At 38.4% G+C, this 17054-nt stretch overlaps 1 protein-coding gene across 2 annotated transcripts in view; it reads right to left on the bottom strand.

The window, feature by feature from the left end:
• The window catches only part of LOC128648600 (pyrethroid hydrolase Ces2e-like), a 193599-nt gene that overhangs the window by 83848 nt on the left and 92697 nt on the right, over positions 1–17054 (bottom strand). For both annotated transcript variants that reach the window (XM_053701374.1, XM_053701366.1), the window contains exons 4-5: positions 9607–9740; positions 4206–4359 (exon numbers count right to left, since the gene is read on the bottom strand). In XM_053701374.1, the coding sequence (XP_053557349.1) occupies positions 4206–4359; positions 9607–9740 (288 nt within the window). The remainder of the gene's footprint in view (positions 1–4205; positions 4360–9606; positions 9741–17054) is intronic.

The following is a 17054-nucleotide window of genomic DNA, read 5'->3' as shown; positions in this document are numbered from 1 at the left end:
AGTTTTATGAATGCTGCAAATAACATAACAGTGATGTATTCTCCCGTGTCAATCTTGAAGGCAACCTTGGCTCCCATTACAGTAAGGGTAACCCGTCAATCTTCATCTGAACCAGACCGTTCAACAACAGACCCTACAAAGGACACTTCTTGACCCTCCTGGTCACTATCCACCTGCATCTCCTTAATGTATTCAGTTTAACACGCCACTTCAAAAAGACCCATTTGGTTACACTTTCTACATCTTTTATACGACATTCTGATCACGGGTATGGTTACACCGTGTGCAGCTAGCCGGCTGCGCCCATCCGCTTCTGGGCCTATCTGCTGCAATTGGTCCCCCGCTCACACTGTGCCTTTCACCTGCAGCTCTCCTGAACTGCTGCACTTCATCCACAATACTCTCAGACCTCAGATCAGCACTTTGCTTTTTCACCAGTTCACTCTGGCGGGCCATCCTAATAGCCCCATCTAATGTTAATTCAGCCTCCAACTGTAGCTTCAGTGAGACCTCAACATCTGCAATTCCTATGACTATTCTGTCTCTGATTTGCTCTTTTTTAGCAACATTAAGCTTACAAAATTCAGCTAGTTCATACAGGCTGCACACAAATTACTCCACAGATTCTCCCATACGCTGAGCACGTTTGTGAAAACAAGCCCTCTCATGAATAACATTTCTTTTGGGCACAAAGTGAGCACTGAGTTTGTTCATGACTATTTCAAAGTCAAATTCTTCCCCTTCTTAGAAAGTAAAGGCATTGAACACTGGCTCCACATCTTTCCCCATAGAGTATAAAAGAGAATTAACTTGTACTTCACCACTATCCTTGTCCAGCTTGGAAGCAATCCTAAAGTGTTAAAACCGTTGATGCCATGTGGGCCAAGCTGCAGGCTGAGAGAAATCAAAAGGCTCAGGTGGGGTAAACTTTGACATCGTCATTAATCAGGAAACAAAAGCACAGGCAAGTACTTCTGACACCATGTCATGAGATGCAGGACACAGCATAGAAGGTACAACACTATTTTATTGCAGAGCATAGAAGTATACAGCTTGTAGAACAAATCTAACAGACATTACCCAAGTGGCTGTGGGTAAAACCCGATGTATGATCATAAATCCCCTCAAAGTGCAAAGTCACATATATAGCATGCACTATAATTCCCTCATCTTCACTATCTTTTTTTCCTTATTCCCCAAGGTAATTCCCCTATCTTCACTATCTTTTATAAACCACATTCCTCAAGGTTCATTTGGGGTGGATGCCAGAGGATCGTCGGGGCATATTTCTTGAACCCCCCAGGCAGAGGCAAACGAAATAGTGTGGATGGGGGAATTACAGTAAATCGGCTTTACCCACAGCTGCTAGGATTACCTGGATTTCTTACTTTACCCATAACATATATACATGATTATAGCAAACCTGTTCCCCAAACGTTTTCTGTAAGTCTTCACAAGGTTGTCACACACTGTTGCTGGTATGTTGGCCCATTTCTGCATGTAGATCTCCTCTAGAGCAGTAATGTTTTGGGGCTGTCGCTGGGCAACATGGACTTTCAACTCCCTCCAAAGGTTTTCTATGGGGTTGAGATCTTGAGACTGGCTAGGTCACTCCAGGACCTTGAAATACTTCTTACAAAGCCACTCCTTCATTGCCCGGGTGGTGTGCTTGGGATCATTGTCATGCTGAAAGACCCAGCCACGTTTCATCTTCAATGCCCTTGCTGATGGAAGGAGGTTTGCACTCAAAATCTCACGATACATGGCCCCATTCATTCTTTTATGTACACGGATCAGTCGTCCTGTTCCCTTTGCAGAGAAAAAGTCCCAAAGCATGATGTTGCCACCCCCATGTTTCACAGTAGGTATGGTGTTCTTTGGTTGCAACTCAGCATTCTCTCTCCTCCAAACACGACAAGTTGTTGTGTTTCTACCAAAAAGTTCTACTTTGGTTTCATCTGACCATATGACATTCTCCCAATCCGCTTCTAGATCATCCAAATGCTCTCTATCATACTTCAGATGGGCCCGGGCGTGTACTGGCTTAAGCAGGGGGACACGTCTGGCACTGCATTATCTGAGTCCCTGGTGGCGTAGTGTGTTACTGTTGGTAGCCTTTGTTACATTGGTCCCAGCTCTCTGCAGGTCATTCACTAGGTCCCCCCGTGTGGTTCTGGGATGTTTGCTCACCGTTCTTGAGATCATTTTGACCCCACGGGGTTAGATCTTGTGTGTAGCCCCAGATCGAGGGAGATTATCAGTGGTCTTGTATGTCTTCCATTTTCTAATTATTGCTTCCACAGTTGATTTCTTCACACCAAGCTGCTTGCCTATTGCAGATTCAGTCTTCCCAGTCTGGTGCAGGTCTACAATTTTGTTTCTGGTGTCCTTCGACAGCTCTTTGGTCTTCACCATAGTGGAGTTTGGAGTGTGACTGTTTGAGGTTGTGGACAGGTGTCTTTTATACTGATAACAAGTTCAAAAAGTTGCCATTAATACAGGTAATGAGTGGAGGACAGAGGAGCCTCTTAAAGAAGAAGATACAGGTCTGTGAGAGCCAGAAATCTTGATTGTTTGTAGGTGACCAAATACTTATTTTCAACCATAATATGCAAATAAATTCTTTCCAAATCAGACAATGTGATTGCCTGGATTTGTTTCCACAATTTGTCTCTCATAGTTGAGGTATACCTATGAGGAAAATTACAGGCCTCTCTCATCTTCTTAAGTGGGAGAACTTGCACAATTGGGTGGCTGACTAAATACTTTTTTGCCCCACTGTATATGTATATGTATGTATATTATATATATATATATTTACACACACACACACACATATACACCTATAGATTTATTCTTATAAATGTATCGGTATAGAAATATATATTTTACATAAACATTATCAGATATACTGTATATATATATATGATGTGTGAACCTGCCCCGCAAGGGTTTAGTAGCAGCCTATGCTGCTTCATACAGTTCTAGTGCATTGTCTTGTTATAATGCATATGTCAATTATGCAAATGTACTTAATTTACTGGTATATATATATATATATATATATATATATATTATAATCTGATAATGATAGTGTAAGATATATACCTATACATCTATTGTAATAGATATACAGGTGTAGATATTTATCGATATTTATAGAAATTTGTATTTAAAATAAAATTAACATGTTTCTGTATGTGAAGAACATTGGAATGTGAAATATTAATAACTCTTGTCAGGTTAGCATGCGAGCATTAAGTGTTAGTTTTTTTTTTTTTTCAACGCTCTCCATTGAAGTCTTAGCATGGTCACGATATCTGAATTTCTTTGGCAAGAGTGTATCAGGTTTCATTTATGCATAATAGTTTTACTTTCAACCTGTAATGCGCCTGAGGGGTAGCAATTACTTCTGTTGGTGTTAACGCTTGAGCTTAAGCATTAAATAGCACACCACTTGTAACCTAGCCCATAATGAGAACTGTTAATCCATTCTATCAACATTTTCATTAGATATTATTTAAAATGTGTTTTTTACATGTTTTAAAACTGCATTCTAGCCGCTTATATCTAGCAGAAGAAGCTAAAAAAGTCAAGAGTTATTAAATGGGAATAATATGAACTATGAGAAATTGATCATTTTTAGCACCTATTGAAATAGATCCAAAAAAACAACCTTCTCTCTTCATAATTTTGGGAGCACTAAGCACTTGGCCTCTCTGTAACCTGCTGCCTGTTGTTAAAAGTTAATGGCCATATAAAAAAGATTAACATTAGCAACGTCAGCCAAATAACTTGACTTGCTATAGTGATGACTTAAGAAACATAATTATAGGAAGTCTAACATGATAAATGGCTAGAAACAGATGTGTCAAATTTGAATGCATCAACGATCATTTACTAATATGAATTTCAGTTTGACACAAATATTTATTATTATTTAGGACTGGAAGTCAAAGTGTTAATTCTAAGGCAGGCTTGCACATTTTTATAATTACATTTTTGCTGTGCAAACTTGTTTATTTTATTATTATTATTTAAATTTTTTTAAAAAACAGGTTGAAGTTTGAACAATGTACTTGACAAAATGAGTAGAGATCATATAAATTTGTAAACAAACTTTTTTTGTATTATCTAGATTTAAAGCCTAGTCTACTTTCAAATCAAAGACTTCTTTGTCAAACAAATAAATATACAACACTCACATGTGCAGCAACACTGACTCCACCAGCAGATTCACCGAATATAGTAACAGACTGTGGGTCTCCTCCAAAATCCTCAATATTTTCCTGAACCCACTTTAATGCAGCAACCTGATCCAAAAATCCTAAGTTCCCATGTGAATGCTCATCTCCTGTACTGAGATAGAAGAAAGACATTATGTTATGCATCAGGGTTCACTTCAGCATGGAAGTCTTGTGTTCCACTAATTAGCTGACGACCCTAAGTTAATGGAGAAGTTGGTACGGTTAGTAATGTAATTACCAGGCTACTATGCTCAAGCAGAAGCTCATAAACAATCCCATCCCAGTTTTTGGAGCTTCGCACTTAAGGGTAAATGTTTTTTTTTTCCCAAAGTGAAACCAGGGATAGTCCCAATTATGCCTGTGATACTTAGCCGCTCAAGCCATAGCTCCACCCACAAGACACGTACAGACCACCACCCAGATCAAGCGTCCCTCACCCAGTTCCAGGAAATGTTAGGAGGTAGGATGAAATCATCTTACACTAACATATATTTACTATTTTGGCAAATTGCAAAGCTACCTAAAATCAAATTTAACTTTGCACAATGTAATTATTTAATTTGCAATATTTAATGCTTGGAAAATAATCATACCTAGAATACCTTTTTTAATATTTCCTCATCATATATATGAAAAAGGACTATTTAATATCTTTTCAAACCTCCTTGTTGAACCATACATATATCACTCTCATAAAAAATATCAAAGGATATTAAATTCAAAATGAAATTCCCTATAACATGTAATAACAAACAATGTAATGTCTAGCAACAATTACTGTAGGCTCTCTGGGATGATTGAGAATTGAGAACATGTGGGAAGTGTCTGTGGGGTTACACAAAGGGACAGGCTTTGGGCAGGACCAGGTGGGCCATGGGCATGGCTCAGTTTTCCACTTAAAAACAGGACCCCAATAGGCTATGGACAGGAAGCGGTAATACCTCCCAACTTCTTACAATTCTGGAAAATGCAGTGAGGGTTGGGAGGTATGCAATTTACTTTTTTTGCAATTTTATTTGAAACAAAAGTTTATTTAATCCGATTGTGATTGTTCAACTTCTTAAAACAGATTGTTGTTTTTATGTCATATCTAAGAATGTAGCATGTTTTTGTCCATGTTACATGGTACAAAGTGATTGCTTAAATCAGTCCAGAAAATTAGGATGGCCAAAATTCAACATCATAAAGCAATGATACCACAACTTCACCTAAACTCTGCTTGGGTCTGTGCAGATTTAGCCCTAAACAACTCATGTTCACTAAGGTGTTATCCCATTTAGAAATGTAATAAAGTAGGTGCAAAAATTGTAAAACACACTGTCATGAATGTGTTTGGAATTTGTGTTCACTAACAGCTAGATTTAGAGTTTTGTCGGTAAGGACCCGTGTAGCTAACGCTGGCTTTTTTCTGGCCGCACCATAAAAATAACTCTGGTATTGAGAGTCCACATAAAGGCTGCGTTAGGCTACAAAAAAGGAGCGTAGAGCATATTTAACGCAGCTTCAACTCTCGATACCAGAGTTGCTTACGGACGCGGCCAGCCTCAAAAACGTGCTCGTGCACGATTCCCCCATAGGAAACAATGGGGCTGTTTGAGCTGAAAAAAAACCTAACACCTGCAAAAAAGCCGTGTTCAGCTCCTAACGCAGCCCCATTGTTTGCTATGGGGAAATACTTCCTAAGTCTGCACCTAACACCCTAACATGTACCCCGAGTCTAAACACCCCTAGCCTTACACTTATTAACCCTTAATCTGCCGCCCCCGCTATCGCTGACCCCTGCATATTATTATTAACCCCTAATCTGCCGCTCCATACACCGCCGCAACCTACGTTATCCCTATGTACCCCTAATCTGCTGCCCCTAACACCGCCGACCCCTATATTATATTTATTAACCCCTAATCTGCCCCCCACAACGTCGCCTCCACCTGCCTACACTTATTAACCCCTAATCTGCCGAGCGGACCGCACCGCTATCATAATAAAGTTATTAACCCCTAATCCGCCTCACTAACCCTATAATAAATAGTATTAACCCCTAATCTGCCCTCCCTAACATCGCCGACACCTAACTTCAATGATTAACCCCTAATCTGCCGACCGGAGCTCACCACTATTCTAATAAATGTATTAACCCCTAAAGCTAAGTCTAACCCTAACACTAACACCCCCCTAACTTAAATATAATTTAAATCTAACGAAATTAATTAACTCTTATTAAATAAATTATTCTTATTTAAAGCTAAATACTTACCTGTAAAATAAATCCTAATATAGCTACAATATAAATTATAATTATATTATAGCTATTTTAGGATTAATATTTATTTTACAGGTAACTTTGTATTTATTTTAACCAGGTACAATAGCTATTAAATAGTTAAGAACTATTTAATAGCTAAAATAGTTAAAATAATTACAAAATTACCTGTAAAATAAATCCTAACCTAAGTTACAATTAAACCTAACACTATACTATCATTAAATTAATTAAATAAAATACCTACAATTACCTCCAATTAAACCTAACACTACACTATCAATACATTAATTAAATACAATACCTACAAATAACTACAATGAAATAAACTAACTAAAGTACAAAAAATAAAAAAATATTTACAAACATAAGAAAAATATTACAACAATTTTAAACTAATTACACCTACTCTAAGCCCCCTAATAAAATAACAAAGACCCCCAAAATAAAAAATGCCCTACCCTATTCTAAATTACTAAAGTTCAAAGCTCTTTTACCTTACCAGCCCTGAACAGGGCCCTTTGCGGGGCATGCCCCAAGAAGTTCAGCTCTTTTGCCTGTAAAAAAAACCATACAATATCCCCCCCCCCAACATTACAACCCACCACCCACATACCCCTAATCTAACCCAAACCCCCTTAAATAAACCTAACACTAAGCCCCTGAAGATCATCCTACCTTGTCTTCACCTCACCGGGTATCACTGATCGGTCCTGGCTCCAAAATCTTCATCCAACCCAAGCGGGGCTGGCGATCCATCATCCGGTGGCTGAAGAGGTCCAGAAGAGGCTCCAAAGTCTTCATCCTATCCGGGAAGAAGAGTAGATCCGGACCGGCAACCATCATCTTCCAAGCGGCATCTTCTATCTTCATCCGATGAGGACCGGCTCCATCCTGAAGACCTCCACCGCGGACCCATCTTCATCCGGCGACGTCCAACTGAAGAATGACGGTTCCTTTAAGGGACGTCATCCAAGATGGCGTCCCTCGAATTCCGATTGGCAGATAGGATTCTCTCAGCCAATCGGAATTAAGGTAGGAATATTGGAGCCTCTTCTGGACCTCTTCAGCCACCGGATGATGGATCGCCAGCCCCCGCTTGGGTTGGATGAAGATTTTGGAGCCAGGACCGATCGGTGATACCCGGTGAGGTGAAGACAAGGTAGGATGATCTTCAGGGGCTTAGTGTTAGGTTTATTTAAGGGGGGTTTGGGTTAGATTAGGGTTATGTGGGTGGTGGGTTGTAATGTTGGGGGGGTATTGTATGTTTTTTTTTACAGGCAAAAGAGCTGAACTTCTTGGGGCATGCCCCGCAAAGGGCCCTGTTCAGGGCTGGTAAGGTAAAAGAGCTTTGAACTTTAGTAATTTAGAATAGGGTAGGGCATTTTTTATTTTGGGGGTCTTTGTTATTTTATTAGGGGGCTTAGAGTAGGTGTAATTAGTTTAAAATTGTTGTAATATTTTTCTTATGTTTGTAAATATTTTTTTATTTTTTGTAACTTAGTTCTTTTTTATTTTTTGTACTTTAGTTAGTTTATTTCATTGTAGTTATTTGTAGGTATTGTATTTAATTAATGTATTGATAGTGTAGTGTTAGGTTTAATTGTAGGTAATTGTAGGTAGTTTATTTAATTAATTTAATGATAGTATAGTGTTAGGTTTAATTGTAACTTAGATTAGGATTTATTTTACAGGTAATTTTGTAATTATTTTAACTATTTTAGCTATTAAATAGTTCTTAACTATTTAATAGCTATTGTACCTGGTTAAAATAAATACAAAGTTACCTGTAAAATAAATATTAATCCTAAAATAGCTATAATATAATTATAATTTATATTGTAGCTATATTAGGATTTATTTTACAGGTAAGTATTTAGCTTTAAATAAGAATAATTTATTTAATAAGAGTTAATTAATTTCGTTAGATTTAAATTATATTTAACTTAGGGGGGTGTTAGTGTTAGGGTTAGACTTAGCTTTAGGGGTTAATACATTTATTAGAATAGCGGTGAGCTCCGGTCGGCAGATTAGGGGTTAATAATTGAAGTTAGGTGTCGGCGATGTTAGGGAGGGCAGATTAGGGGTTAATACTATTTATTATAGGGTTAGTGAGGCGGATTAGGGGTTAATAACTTTATTATAGTAGCGGTGCGGTCCGCTCGGCAGATTAGGGGTTAATAAGTGTAGGCAGGTGGAGGCGACGTTGTGGGCGGCAGATTAGGGGTTAATAAATATAATATAGGGGTCGGCGGTGTTAGGGACAGCAGATTAGGGGTACATAAGGATAACGTAGGTGGCGGTCGGCAGATTAGGGGTTAAAAAAATTTAATCGAGTGGCGGCGATGTTGGGGGGCCTCGGTTTAGGGGTACATAGGTAGTTTATGGGTGTTAGTGTACTTTAGAGCACAGTAGTTAAGAGCTTTATGAACCGGCGTTAGCCCAGAAAGCTCTTAACTACTGACTTTTTTCTGCGGCTGGAGTTTTGTCGTTAGATTTCTAACGCTCACTTCAGACACGACTCTAAATACCAGAGTCAGACACGACTCTAAATACCAGAGTTAGAAAAATCCCATTGAAAAGATAGGATACGCAATTGACGTAAGGGGATCTGCGGTATGGAAAAGTCGCGGCTGAAAAGTGAGCGTTAGACCCTTTTTTGAGTGACTCCAAATACCGGAGGTAGCCTAAAACCAGCGTTAGGAGCCTCTAACGCTGGTTTTCATGGCTACCGCCAAACTCCAAATCTAGGCCTAAGTTTCTATCCAGATAACAAGTACTTAACACACAAAAATACATTTTTGAGAACTTTTCTAATAAAAACTTGCTCAAAGATGCAGACTTTTAATGCACGGGTCCAATTTGTGATCACCAAAAAATATGCTAACCAAGGCCTAGTTTCCATTGAGGTTTTGGAAACTGGTGCTAACATAAAAAAATCTCCATAGATTTTAATAGAGATAAATATTTTTATCACAAGCTTCCACAATTTACCACATTAATGGAAAATAGGCCCAATTCGTCTAGAAAGAAGAAAGTCATTTTAGGAGGAAATAGCCGATAAGATTGTTATCGACCCCCTAGCTTGGTATTTACCTAAAGAAACCCAGTATGTTCAGCCTGTACTGGATTGACACCATCACCACATGTTCATAAGCAGATAAAGCAGCTCCATCATAAAGTGCTGCTCCTCCTTCCACCAAACCTCCTCCGTGGATAAACACCATGACCTGAGGAGAAAGCAAACAGCCTGAATGTGAGCTTTAGCCATATGAGAACCTTTTTCAAATAACACTATAAACCGCCAAACCCCCACAATGCAATTAACCTATTTAAATTACTAAACCCCCTAACCTAACACCCCCTAATTTAACCCCAATTACCTAAATTAAAAAATACTAAGTTACAATTAAAAACCTAAAATTACTTTAAAAATAAAAAAAAAACTAAAGGGATACTGAACCCAATTTTTTTTCTTTCTAATTTACTCCTATTATCAATTTGTCTTCATTCTCTTGGTATCTTTATTTGAAATACAAGAATGTACTTTTAGATGCTGGCCCATTTTTGGTGAACAACCTGGGTTGTTCTTGCTGATTGGTGGATAAATTCATCCACCAATAAAAAAGTGCTGTCCAGAGTTTGAACCAAAAAAGATATTAGATGCCTTCTTTTTCAAATAAAGATTGCAAGAGAACAAAGAAAAATTGATAATAGGAGTAAATTAGAAAGTTGCTTAAAATTGCATGCTCTATCTGAATCACGAAATAAAAAATTTGGGTTCAGTGTCCCTTAAGTTTAAATTAAACTAAAATTAAAAAAAATAAGAACATTACAGAAACGAATAAAGCAAATTATCAAAAATAAAACCCCCCAAATTAAAAAAACCTAACTCTAAAAAACCCTTAACTACCTATTGCCGCTAAAGGGCCATTTGTATGGGCATTGCCCTTAAAAGGGCATTCAGCTCTTTTAATAACCTTAAAAGGGCATTCAGCTCTTTTATAAGTACCCAAAATCCCTAATCTAAAAAATAACCCCCCCCCATAAAAAAATCCTAACTCTAAGCCCTAAATAGGTACTCACCGTTCCTGATGTCCGGCGGAGAAGATCCTCTTACAGGTGGCGGCGAAGACTTCTTGGAACCGGCGACATCTTCAATCTGATTTGAACAGCCAATAGGATTTCAGTAGCTCTTATCCTATTAGCTGATTTGAATTTGAAGATTCCAATCAGTCAATAGGAATGCAAGTGACGCCATATTTAAACGCGTACCTTGCATTCACTATTCAGTGTACGGCGGTGATTGTACGAAGAGGATCCTCCGCGGTCGCCGTTCTTCAGTTCCGCGGTCATCTCCGCTCTGTGCTGGCTTGGTCCTGGATGAAGATGGAAGATGTCGCCAGTTCCAAGAAGACTTCACCGCCGCCTGGAAGAGGACCTTCTCCGCTGGACTTCAGGAACGGTGAGTACCTATTTGGGACTTAGAGTCAGGATTTTTTTTTTTTTTTAGCTTAGGTATTTTGGGCACAGAGCTGAATGCCCTTTAAGGGTAGTAAAAGAGCTGAATGCCCTTTTAAGGGCAATGCCCATACAAATGCCCCTTTAGGGACAATGGGTAGTTTAGGATTTTTTAGTGTTAGGTTTTTTTCATTTTAGTGGGTTTGGTGGGTGGGGGGTTTTACTGAGTGGGGGGAGGGGGGACTTAGTATTTTTTATGGTAAAGGAGCTGGTTAACTTAGGACAAATGGTCAATGCCCTACAAAAGGCCTTTTTAAGGGCGATTGGTAGTTTAGTATTAGATTAGGGGGTGTTTTTATTTTGGGGGGGCTTTTTTATTTTTATAGGCATTAGGTTTAATTTTTTTATTTTTGATAATTTGGTTTATTTTTTTATGTAATGTTAGACATTTTTTATTTTTTGTAATCCTAGATTAATTTAATTTTAGGTTTTTTAATTTTTAAGTAATGTTAGCTTTTTTATTTTAATTGTAAAGTAGTATTTTTAAATTTAGCTCATTGGGGTTAATTTAGGGGGTGTTAGGTTAGGGGGTTTAGTAATTTAATTAGTTATTTGCGTTGTGGAGGTTTGGCGGATTAGGGGTTAATAGATTTATTAGGTTTGTTGCGATGTGGGTTTGGCGGATTAGGGGTTAATAGATTTATAAGGTTTGGTGCAATGTGGGTTGATGGCGGATTAGGAGTTAATAGTTTTAATAGGTAATTTGCATTGTGAGGGGTTGGCGGACTAGGGGTTAATAGATTTATTAGGTTTGTTGCAATGTGGGTTTGGTGGATTAGGGATTAATAGATTTATAAGGTTTGTTTGCAATGTGGGTTGATGACGGATTAGGAGTTAATAGTTTTAATAGGTACTTTGCGTTGTGAGGGGTTGGCGGATTAGGGGTTAATACTTTTATTAGGTAGATTGCGATGTGGGTGAATGGTGGATTAGGGGTTAATACATTTATTAGGTAGTTTGTGATGTTGGGGTTGGCGGATTTAGGGGTCAATACATATAGTATTAGGATTTTTTAGTGTAAGGTTTTTTTTATTTTGGGGGGTTTGGTGGGTGGGGGGTTTTACTGAGGGGGGAAAAGGGGGGACTTAGTATTTTTTATGGTAAAATTGCTGGTTAACTTAGGGAAAATGGGCAATGCCCTACAAAAGGCCCTTTTAAGGGCGATTGGTAGTTTAGTATTAGATTAGGGGGTGTTTTCATTTGGGGGGGCTTTTTTATTTTTATAGGCATTAGGTTTACTTTTTTTATTTTGATAATTTGGATTATTATTTTATGTAATGTTAGACTTTTTTATTTTTTGTAATCCTAGATTACTTTTTTTTATTTATTTTTTTATTTTTAAGTAATGTTAGATTTTTTATTTTAATTGTAACTTAGTATTTTTTTAATTTAGCTCATTGGGGTTTATTTAGGGGGTGTTAGGTTATGCGGTGTTAGGTTAGGGGGCTTAGTAATTTAATTAGTTATTTGCGTTGTGGAGGTTTGGCGGATTAGGGGTTAATAGATTTATTAGGTTTGTTGCGATGTGGGTTTTGCGGATTAGGGGTTAATATTTTTAATAGGTACTTTGCGTTGTGAGGGGTTGGCGGATTAGGAGTTAATACTTTTATTAGGTAGATTGCGATGTGGGTGAATGGTGGATTAGGGGTTAATACATTTATTAGGTAGTTTGTGATGTTGGGGTTGGCGGATTTAGGGGTCAATACATATAGTATTAGGATTTTTTAGTGTAAGGTTTTTTTTATTTTGGGGGGTTTGGTGGGTGGGGGGTTTTACTGAGGGGGGAAAAGGGGGGACTTAGTATTTTTTATGGTAAAAGAGCTGGTTAACTTAGGGAAAATGGGCAATGCCCTACAAAAGGCCCTTTTTTTTTGCAATGTGGGTGAATGGTGGATTAGGGGTTAATACATTTATTAGGTAGTTTGTGATGTTGGGGTTGGAGGATTTAGGGGTCAATAAATATAGTAGGTATATTGTGATGTGGGTGGATTAAGGGTTAATAGTTTAATTAGGCATATTGCGTATTGGGGGGTTGTCGGTTTAGGAGTTAATACATTTATTATTAGTTATGATATGGGGGTGATGGCGGATATAGGGGTTTTACGTTTCAGGTTTATTTTTGACAGGCGTGTTAGACTTTTACGGGAGATTTAATTTTTTTTTTCTTAGGCGCCGGCAGTTTCTAACGTACAGTAAGTCACCGTCGACTCCAGAAATTTGTATTTACGCACATTTCTGGACATCGCTAGTTTATCCGACTTACCGTATATGTGATTCCCCAATGTGAAATTGCGGGTGACACAGGTTTCAGCAGTTACGCTGAAGCATGCGCCGCATATGTAATCTCGCCCCAGATGAGGATATGTCAGTGATTGGAGCATGCACTTGTATACTTGCTTCTCAATTGATCACCAGCTTTATCCTCATCAGGAGTGGCACATGAGTGCAACACAGTGGTTAATCATAGGCATTTCCAAAATAAAATTCTATAAAGAAACTAACGGCTAGATTTAGAGTTTTGTCGGTAACGACCCGCGTAGCTAACGCTGGCTTTTTTCTGGCCGCACCTTTTAAATAACTCTGGTATTGAGAGTCCACAGAATGGCTGCGTTAGGCTCCAAAAAAGGAGCGTAGAGCATATTTAACGCAACTTCAACTCTCGATACCAGAGTTGCTTACGGACGCGGCCAGCCTCAAAAACGTGCTCGTGCACGATTCCCCCATAGAAAACAATGGGGCTGTTTGAGCTGAAAAAAAAAACGCGTTCAGCTCCTAACGCAGCCCCATTGTTTGCTATGGGGAAACACTTCCTATGTCTGCACCTAACACTCTAACATGTACCCCGAGTCTAAACACCCCTAACCTTACACTTATTAACCCCTAATCTGCCGCCCCCGCTATCGCTGACCCCTGCATATTATTATTAACCCCTAATCTGCCGCTCCGTAAACCGCCGCTACTTACATTATCCCTATGTACCCCTAATCTGCTGCCCCTAACACCGCCGACCCCTATATTATATTTATTAACCCCTAATCTGCCCCCCACAACGTCGCCTCCACCTGCCTACACTTAGTAACCCCTAATCTGCCGAGCGGACCGCACCGCTATTATAATAAAGTTATTAACCCCTAATCCGCCTCACTAACCCTATAATAAATAGTATTAACCCCTAATCTGCCCTCCCTAACATCGCCGACACCTAACTTCAAACATTAACCCCTAATCTGCTGAATTGAGCTCACCGCTATTCTAATAAATGGATTAACCCCTAAAGCTAAGTCTAACCCTAACACTAACACCCCCCTAAGTTAAATATAATTTAAATCTAACGAAATTAAATTATTCCTATTTAAAGCTAAATACTTACCTGTAAAATAAATCCTAATATAGCTGAAATATAAATTATAATTATATTATAGCTATTTTAGGATTTATATTTATTTTACAGGTAACTTTGTATTTATTTTAACCAGGTACAATAGCTATTAAATAGTTAAGAACTATTAATAGCTAAAATAGTTAAAATAATTACAAATTTACCTGTAAAATAAATCCTAACCTAAGTTACAATTAAACCTAACACTACACTATCAATAAATAAATTAAATAAAATACCTACAATTACTTACAATTACACCTAACACTACACTATCAATAAATGAATTAAATACAATATCTACAAATAAATACAATTAAATAAACTAACTAAAGTACAAAAAATAAAAAAGAACTAAGTTACAAAAAATAAAAACATAAGAAAAATATTACAACAATTTTAAACTAATTACACCTACTCTAAGCCCCCTAATAAAATAACAAAGCCCCCCAAAATAAAAAATGCCCTACCCTATTCTAAATTACAAAAGTTCAAAGCTCTTTTACCTTACCAGCCCTGAACAGGGCCCTTTGCGGGGCATGCCCCAAGAAGTTCAGCTCTTTTGCCTGTAAAAAAACCCATACAATACCCCCCCCCAACATTACAACCCACCACCCACATACCCCTAATCTAACACAAACCCCCTTAAATAAACCTAACACTAAGCCCCTGAAGATCTTCCTACCTTGTCTTCACCTCACCGGGTATCACACCGATCCGTCCTGGCTCCGATATCTTCATCCAACCCAAGCGGGGGCTAGACATCCATCATCCGACGGACCCATCTTCTTCCGACGACATCTTCCCGATGAATGACGGTTCCTTTAAGGGACGTCATCCAAGATGGCGTCCCTCGAATTCCGATTGGCTGATAGGATTCTATCAGCCAATCGTAATTAAGGTAGGAAAATTCTGATTGGCTGATGGAATCAGCCAATCAGAATCAAGTTCAATCCGATTGGCTGATCCGATCAACCATTCGGATTGAACTTGATTCTGATTGGCTGATTCCATCAGCCAATCAGAATTTTCCTACCTTAATTCCGATTGGCTGATAGAATCCTATCAGCCAATCGGAATTCGAGGGATGCCATCTTGGATGACGTCCCTTAGAGGAACCGTCATTCGTCGGGAAGTCGTCGTCGGAAGAAGATGGGTCCGCGGTAGAGGTCATCAAGATGGAGCCCGTCCTCATCGGATGAAGATAGAAGATGCCGCTTGGAAGAAGATGGTTGCCGGTCCGGATCTACTCTTCTTCCCGGATAGGATGAAGACTTTGGACCCTCTTCTGGACTTCTTCAGCCTTCGGATGATGGATGTCTAGCCCCAGCTTGGGTTGGATGAAGATATCGGAGCCAGGACGGATCAGTGTTACCCGATGAGGTGAAGACAAGGTAGGAAGATCTTCAGGGGCTTAGTGTTAGGTTTATTTAAGGGGGGTTTAGGTTAGATTAGGGGTATGTGGGTGGTGGGTTGTAATGTTGGGGGGGGGTATTGTATGTTTTTTTTTACAGGCAAAAGAGCTGAATTCTTTGGGGCATGCCCCGCAAAGGGCCCTGTTCAGGGCTGGTAAGGTAAAAGAGCTTTGAACTTTAGTAATTTAGAATAGGGTAGGGCATTTTTTTATTTTGGGGGTCATTTTTCTGATGTTTGTAAATATTTTTTTATTTTTTGTAACTTAGTTCTTTTTTATTTTTTGTACTTTAGTTAGTTTATTTCATTGTATTTATTTGTAGATATTGTATTTAATTAATTTATTGATAGTGTAATGTTAGGTTTAATTGTAGGTAATTGTAGGTATTTTATTTAATTAATTTATTGATAGTGTAGTGTTAGGTTTAATTGTAACTTAGGTTAGGATTTATTTTACAGGTAATTTTGTAATTATTTTAACTATTTTAGCTATTAAATAGTTCTTAACTATTTAATAGCTATTGTACCTGGTTAAAATAAATACAACGTTACCTGTAAAATAAATATTAATCCTAAAATAGCTATAATATAATTATTATTTATATTGTAGCTATATTAGGATTTATTTTACAGGTAAGTATTTAGCTTTAAATAGGAATAATTTATTTAATAAGAGTTAATTTATTTCGTTAGATTTAAATTATATTTAACTTAGGGGGGTGTTAGTGTTAGGGTTAGACTTAGCTTTAGGGGTTAATCCATTTATTGGAATAGCGGCGAGATTCGGTTGGCAGATTAGGGGTTAATAATTGAAGTTAGGTGTCGGCGATGTTAGGGAGGGCAGATTAGGGGTTAATACTATTTATTATAGGGTTAGTGAGGCGGGAGTGAGGCGGATTAGGGGTTAATAACTTTATTATAGTAGCGGTGAGATCTGCTCGGCAGATTAGGGGTTAATAAGTGTAGGCAGGTGGAGGCGACGTTGAGGGGGGCAGATTAGGGGTTAATAAATATAATATAGGGGTCGGCGGTGTTAGGGGCAGCAGATTATGGGTATATAGCTATAATGTAGGTGGCGGCTCTTTGCGGTCGGCAGATTAGGGGTTAATTATTGTAGGTAGCTGGCGGCGACGTTGTGGGGGGCAGGTTAGGGGTTAATAAATTTAATATAGGGGTCGGCGGTGTTAGGGGCAGCAGATTATGGGTACATAAGTATAACGTAGGTGGCGGT

This window comes from Bombina bombina, chromosome 1 (genome assembly GCF_027579735.1).
Source record: "Bombina bombina isolate aBomBom1 chromosome 1, aBomBom1.pri, whole genome shotgun sequence".
NCBI lineage: Eukaryota > Metazoa > Chordata > Amphibia > Anura > Bombinatoridae > Bombina > Bombina bombina.
The sequence above is the reverse complement of the archived record's forward strand: the minus strand, read 5'-3'. Positions and strand labels throughout refer to the sequence as shown.